Raw genomic sequence first — 8,121 nt, 5'->3', positions numbered from 1 at the left:
AGTTCTGACACGATCCGCTAGGGGCGCTGATTGGAATTTGTATGGGCAAATACGTAAACAAATACCAAAACAGTCATATTTGTCGAAACGTAAAAACTCCTGGTAAGGGTACTGTACCTATATACTATTACCGTGGTTCAGGTTTCCGATTGACTGAAGATCGAACCTAAACTTTTGCATAGTAAACCGGAATGCCACTGTAAGAATATCTACTTGAGGTGCTTCAGAAATGTAAATCTCTTTTACCACACCCCTCAAATCAGAACACAGCAGCACCTACAACTATTATTATTAACGCTGCGGTTATTATTTAGCAGAAATAGGTGTGGCGGTTAAAAATATCAAAAAATAAAACCTTATTTTAAATAATAATATTATTTTTGAAATACTCAATCGAATACATTCCACAGAGAAACGTCTTATTTTCCTCCAAGGCTTGGATTTGGGTCAATGAAGGGATTTGGTTTTAGTGGGTATGTCTGGGGGTTGTTTCTCAATTCGTTGTAAGCCTTGGCGTTGAGGTACCAAAACGGTTGTTGATCTGTAGGCAGCTTTTCCAGCTCCGCAGTGAGGCCTGCGTCCCCTGGACCAAGCAAGGGATAGTTTGGGTCCTCACTGCCAGTGCGAGAAGGATTGGTTTGTATCTCTGGATATCCTATAGGACGAAGACCAGCGTAAAACGGCCTCTGAGCCCTCGTGAGGACCGACATCAGTGTAACTACAAAGATGATTTTGACGGCCATTTTATCTGAAAGCGGAATATGTTTCATATTTTAACATCCATGTATTATACTGCGGTGGTACCGCCATAACTATTTCTATGGTCTGATTCATAATTAGGTATCCAAAATGTAAACAAAGAAATGTCGTTGTCAAAATACGATTACAGGTATTGCAAACCCTAACAAATTAAGAAAAAATGAATAGTTTCACAAACTTAACAAAAAAACAAAAACTTAATAACTGCACACAATTTAAAAAAACGCGCTATGAAAACTAGAAAACATTCGAGTTCGACCACGATCACGAAAATGAATAATATCAACTACGAAACTTAAAAATGGCGGCACAAAAAATGTTTTAGATCCCGATTGTGTTACCATTATCACAATTTAATTTTCTACCATTAACCTTGGTTTTTTTTATTATTAGTACTGTATGAAATGAAATTGAGTTAATATAAATATTGGAAAATATGAATTGATTTTAATTTATTTAGATAATTATTGTATTATCGTTGTACTAATTTAATATTGTCAAAAATAACTAGTACCATTTGAAACATATTTTCTTGATAGGTCAACACCTTTGTTTACATTTTGGACACCTAATTATGATTCAGACTATAGTGCAGTAGCCTTAGCGCTGACAGATCTGGTTTCAATTAGCCAAATATACATATTTACATGAAGCCTTTCGAGTTCCTCAAGAGCAACTGCAACGTTTAATATCAGCTCAGTCATCAGGATTAGCTTAAACCTTTGTCTTTTTTATTTGATGTCAGGTGTACTTAATGATCGATTTCGAGCTCTCGCTCATGTAGAAAAAAAGTTAGTATTCTTATTTTAAACGCACATTTCATTAATTAAATTTTAAAATACTTTCTCTAGATATTAGACCTCTTTGAATATGCACGTATAATAAACACGAGTACAAACTTTAGAGAAAAATAAATAAGCAATAAATAATTGTAAATTACAAACCTCAAAAGTACTTATAACAACTATATTTCTGGCAAGTAGCACAAGTTTTATATTTGTACTGTTGCTTACGAATGATTTGTTGATTATTTATTATTTAGATGTGCGTGAAATTCAAAATTAAATTAAATTAGAAATCAAATATTTTTATAATTTACTGTAACTATTCTATAATTTTTCATTAAAATCAATTTAATATTTGCAAATTTTTCCAATTCGAAAATTGACAGAATATATTTTAAAAAGGGCGTGTGCAATTGTTATTATTTCAATTAGTATTTTAAGTATAATTACTATTGTTTAATTTATATCCGTATACGCAAATGGTCAAGTGTCGATCTTAATAGGCAAAACATTGGACAGATTAATTATTAATAATGGGTGTAAGATAACATATAGAATACGCGGACCTTGCCAAGAATATAACGACAAAGACTCTAGGTTTCTTAGATAAGATAGATATTTTTTTAATTAACAATATTTGTTCTTTGCTGCAACATTAAGCTGAATATAATGAAATGAGAGACAATTGTTTTACGAGATGATGTAACATATATCAGTACAGTTCAATGTTCAATTATGAATCAATTATGCTTGTGCGTAAATATCATTATTTTTATAAATTACAAATATTATATTACCACTTCGTGTTATCACAGCATAATTATTCTTCTTATTCCCTGCGCTCTTGACTGGTCGTGGTTATTACTTATGTATTGGATGTGGGGAATAGAATAGAATATAATTCTCTTTATTTACTAAATAAGGTACAATATTGCTATTTAATATGCTGGTATAACAACCAATAGTAAGAAATAAATAAAAAATGTTGTAGTACGGATTTAGGGAACCCTTTTTGCCCGAGTTTGACTCGCACTTGGTAAATTTTTCATAATCATTTGTTGTTAAACTTGGATATTGATTTCTTTAGCCTGACCTGTTTTTTATGTAGTTATCATTAAGTATCTTAGCCGTCCCCCGATCCGACGACGCTTCAAAATATTACTCCAAAAAAATTGCCAATACGTAACCGTTTTTTGCTTTTTAAATGTTTTTTATATACAAAACAAGTGGTTGATTTTTTATAGAAAAACAGGTTTTTATGTATTCATTCATCGTTACGGTGACAATAATAAGTACTTAAATTATAATTTATCGGTTTATTGAAGAAGGTGGTGTGTTTCTTATATTTTTGAATAGAAGTATCAAACGACCATGTATCCACTCCATGTAACATCAGGTAAGTGACAGCTGCCGCTGATATCTGTAATCAACCCCAGATTTTTTTATAATATAGGAGTAGCAGACGAGCATGCTGTCCAACTAATGGTAAGTGGCTTCTCCCTCCTATGGGCATCTGTAACCAACACCGAATAAGATTAGATTTCTATCTGAGGTCGGTCACAGATGCGCCGCTATCCCTGAGAATTAAGCTAGGACGCAGTTAACAAGTATGTCTCCCTTACCACACCCTTCAAACCAGAACACAGCAACGCTTAGCACTGTGTGCGAGAACAGCCGCGCGAAAGGCCTTGTATTTGATACAATAGTCCATTATTACGATCAGTTTTGTAGATCGCAAGTATGATAAGGTTATATAAATTTATTCGTGTATTTAATAGACATGTTCACTTGACTTTTATGGTTTTAACTTCCTGTTATTTTATACATAGTTCCATGCATATTTTTTTCTTGTCTGTATCCAGTGGAACCGGTTACCGGTATCAGGTACATTAAAGATCGATTAAACCGCTTATATTATATAGTTTAGCCGTGTTTATATATTGAAAGGATATTGCAGTTTTTAGCACAAACTGCAAATGTATGTTAAGTGCATGTGATTATTTGAAAGAAAGAAAGAAAACTCTTTATGTCAGTACGTACAAGGCTCCCTTACCACACCTTTCGGAATAGAACAATATTTTGCTAACACACTTTTAAGGCAAAAAGTGGTGGCGGTGTGTCGCCGGAATCGAACCATTAACAAATCTACCACACTAATGATTAGGTAGAAAATACAGACACTTAGATTTAGAAAAAATCATCTTGGCCTTATCGGGAATCGAATCTGGCACCACGGTCAGCGCGGTCATTGCATTTTGTTCTTTTTAAGAATATCATGAATAATGATAGCGTATATTACGATTCTAATGACCTCATTTATATGATGAAAGATTTTAATTAAGAAACTTTTGCAGTCTAACAAAAAGTTCAGGAAGCAAATGCTATAATAAGTTTCATCTAACTTTAATAACATTTACGATTAAAACTTAAGTCTGATAGATCTATTTTTCCTTATAGATTGGCTATCCGCTGCTGGGTAGGGACTCTCCCGTTAACAGAGAAACGCCTAGGCATACGCAATCTCATGCTCACCTCGGGTAGACCCCGACGGGGCAACTCGCTAAGAGGACTCCGGTTGCGTTTCTTTGGAGATCCCAGAGTCACCTAAGCAGCGCCGAGGGCTACCAGGGAGTTTTAGTGCGGTAAGAATCCCACATAACTCCGTGTCGCTCCCACGGCATCGAGCACCTTTTGAAGGATTCCCCGTGTTATCACTGCTCCAATTTTGATTGATAGAATATACAGGTTAGTGATGTACACCGTTACACAGGACACTTTCAAACCATAATGCCTCCGACAGGGTTTGCTGACCATGATCCACTATCCATTATTATGATCCTTATTATCTATTATTATGATGATTATCCATTGATGGCATGGTGGGATTATCATGCCCTCTTCGTCTTCATAGCGAAACACCTTCTAAATTGGTATTATAATAATACTCAAAAAGTGGTCTACATGAATGAATTTTATCGAATAAACGAGTTGAATTAATATTTAAGTAGTAGAATAAGACTTTCCATCTTAATCCTAAGCCTAGTTTTGTAGTTTAGTTATTACGTCACCCAATCAGTTTTGTCCACTACCACTCGCGACCTTTTCAGAATGGGAATCAGAAATCCGTTATTAACGTTTAAATAGCTTTTTCCATAAATAATGATAATCTACAGATATAAATAATTCCAGGTTTAGAGTTAACGAGGTACATAAGTGGTTCTTAGCCTTTTTGAAAGCAAACCAATGCTTGCTCAACTACTTTGCAAGTTTCATTCAATGCTGTTTGCAGTAATGACTTACTTGAGTGCTTTAGTATTAATATTAATTCGTAAAGAAACTCCAGTGAAAAATATTCACTACGATTTTTTATCATTAAATGATTTTTGTAATGACAAGAAGTTTCTGATTTTAGTTTTAAAAACATCTTTTCAATTCCTGGTAAAGTTTTATGGTGCTTTATGTGGTAAATTTTTATGAAGCTTTGCAGGAACAAACACAATTTTTTAAATTTGTAATAATAATTGAAAAAAATAATTTTACGTGAAATGAAAATAAGTATTACGTTTGCATTGTTTATTTTATAAAAAAGTCATCAAACATAATAATATAAAACAATATTTCCGACTAAATGCACGTTCAGACAATTTTAGAGGAATTTAGCATTTCATTCTTAAGAGTATTAGACTTATCCTCGTTATTCTAAGTACATTAATATTTTGGCAAATTTATAAATACTGTAAGTACGACACTACTCAAAATATCACAGAACAAATGTCATGTTTGTGAAAATCACATCATTTGATCGGTTTCTTTTGATTCTCCTTTGTTTTCTACGTTCAGTTGATGAAGTTGTTGGGTTTGAGTGGGTAAGTCTGTGGCCTGTTCCTCTGGGCCTCATAAGCCCTCCAGTTGATGTACCAGAAGGGCTGCTTGTCGATTGGCATGCTGTTCAGCCTGTTAATGAGGTTGCCGTCGCCCTGAGCGAGGACTGGAAGGTCGGCGTCTTCACCGAATCTGTTGCTGATGGGATCTGATTCAACTTGTGGCATTCCAATGGGCCGGAGACCAGCGTAGAAAGGCCTCTGGGCTTCGACCAGGACAACGATCATTGCAACAGCAACAAAGATTTTGAGAGCCATTTTCTGTAAACAAGAAAATTCGCATTTAGTAAAAAATATTCGAAATTATTAAAACATAATTTAAAAGATATAATTAAAATTTGTGATATTAATCCAACTATAAATTGAATATACAATTATTTTAAATCTTTGATAGATCTGTGCAGGTAAAATAAACTCTAATTGAATAGTTGCAAAAAATAATCACTTCCTCGAGCTCAGAGCTCTAACAAGTTCTTTTAGCTTCGCAAAAAATATACGCATATTTATATATACGTTATTTTTAGACCTCGTACGATTTCTAAATGATAGTGTAGGTCAACATGATAAAAAATAATTCATAATAAACGACAAGTAAGTTATCGTTATTAAGATAAATTGTACTAACTTATTAATGTGTGTAACATAGCATATTAATTTGAATAATTCCAAATTCAAATAAATAATGATTAGCAGTGCATTCAATCTTAATACATGAATATTAATTTATTATTATTTTATCAAACGTAATTGAGTATTACGTAAATAATTTAAAAATAATTTGAAAAACAACAATAACAATTATTAAAATGAAACAATAATTATTAAATCCGATTGCGAAATAAAACAAATAACATTTAAACGTAAATACCGTTATCGTTAATTATAAACAATAAAAATCCCGGTAGCAATAAAGAAAAATCAAATTGAAATAACATAAAAACTAATAACTGTATACATCTGCACACTTATTCATAATCACTTTTATACTCGTAATAATAAAAAATAAATACCTTGTTTATATGCGTAGGCGCCGGTCGATATAAAAGGCTGACTGAACACGTCTTGCGGGTACAAGCGGAGTGTGTGTTGTGAATGCAGTGGGATGCGTCCGATGGTATAAATACGCGTGTTATCGGCCTACTTTAGAAGCATTCAGAAAGTTCAGAGCGGGCATTGAGGAATTACGCCGTAAATTCCACAGCGTAAACTTTGTTATGATAACAGTTGAATCTAAACATGGAGTATTGATAAAAGTTCTCAGTAAATACCGCAGGGAACGATTTAGAATACCCGATTTAAAATTCACATACATTACTGATACATTCAAAAATTGCTTCAAAAGACTAACCTACACCATTTCATATTAGCATTTACCACACCCTTCAAACTAGCCTATAGAGGACCCTCCTGCTAAAACAGACTTACGTTGTACAGCGTACCGTGGCGGTGCTTTCACACTCGAATCTTAAAGGGATGTATATGTAAACCTTTTGTTCTGCTAATTTATAGAATTTGTCAAAAACTTGTTTGTTGTTTTTAATTTAAATAGCAAGCGAAGTCCGAAGCTTGAAGTCCAGAACCATCTAACATCCTTCCACTGAAACGTGAAAACTTTCTCTCGACAGAAATGGGTGTGGCGGTCATACCTTTCCCATCAACCAATACCTACTAATTTACTTCCTTTTATAATGAGTTTTTAATTTGATAATCTATTACAGTGTCACTTTATAGTTAATTAATTTTTCTACATTTTATATATTTTATAGTTAACTAATATTTTACCCCTAATTTTATGGTACCAATACACTACAAAGTCGAACAACCATGGGCAACATTGACCATTTAACACAAAAAGGTAAACAAACTGCAGTCGTATTAATATTAAATAGGCTTTACCGTAAATGAAATCCTATGACAATGAGTTAAGAAACTATACTGGTCAATTTCATAAAGCCAGTTCTAAACATTCGTAAGACGACGTAAAAACCCAGAGGAGGCACGTCAGTGCGTCGCGGGAATACTCATCGTATAACTTGATGACGTAACAACGCCGGCGTTACAGGGCCAGAAATGCTTGAGCTCTGATCACAACGGCCTTGTATGTAAATCAGTTTTTTTTTAAGTTGGTTGTATCTTGACCTCTTGTTACTTGATAGTTGCTAGCTGACCGAGGTCTTTATACTGGTTTATGCACATTTCTATGAGTCATCACCCATATCGTAGAATGAATCGGGTTTTCGTTGCGTATATCTGTTTCCGTTAATGCAGGTTATGGCGGAAAAATATTCTACACTTTTCCAAAAAAATATTTTTTATTGGGTCTTTCATCAATTTTATTTCCTTCCTTGCATTAATCAGTGTCTTATATTATTGATGTATTTCACGTGATTGGAAATTTGCTTATTAAGTGTTCATTATCATTATGACTAACGCATTATTGTTCATTCATAATGAAAAGGGTTTAGGCAATTGGTGGTAGGTATGCCGGCCAAATGCTCATTGGTAGAGTTCACACTTGAGAACGTTTTATTTTTACTTTAAGAATTCTCGAACTTGTAGATTTCATGAAGTAATAATTAATTTGCAATATATACGTAACTTTTCAAAATGTGAAGCGGGTGCTCAAGAGTTGAATTTCTTACCCTAAAAAGGCCGAACTTGATACCACAGAATTATCATTGCTACTTAATGGCAAA

At 33.6% G+C, this 8,121-nt stretch overlaps 1 protein-coding gene across 1 annotated transcript; it reads right to left on the bottom strand.

The window, feature by feature from the left end:
- Nucleotides 1–404: 404 nt before the first annotated feature.
- Nucleotides 405–6,563, bottom strand: LOC140754059 (uncharacterized). The gene is made up of 3 exons (XM_073088970.1): nt 6,436–6,563; nt 5,383–5,686; nt 405–748 (listed from the first exon to the last, which is right to left on the bottom strand). Exons 2-3 carry the CDS (start codon nt 5,681–5,683, stop codon nt 420–422), a joined length of 630 nt encoding a protein of 209 aa, XP_072945071.1. The 5' UTR covers nt 5,684–5,686; nt 6,436–6,563; the 3' UTR covers nt 405–419.
- Nucleotides 6,564–8,121: the final 1,558 nt, after the last annotated feature.

The sequence above is a fragment of the Epargyreus clarus genome, unplaced genomic scaffold, assembly GCF_041222505.1.
Source record: "Epargyreus clarus isolate Ecla_fem2 unplaced genomic scaffold, WU_Ecla_fem_2.2 ptg000027l, whole genome shotgun sequence".
Lineage (NCBI taxonomy): Eukaryota > Metazoa > Arthropoda > Insecta > Lepidoptera > Hesperiidae > Epargyreus > Epargyreus clarus.
This window is presented reverse-complemented; position numbering and strand designations above follow the sequence as displayed.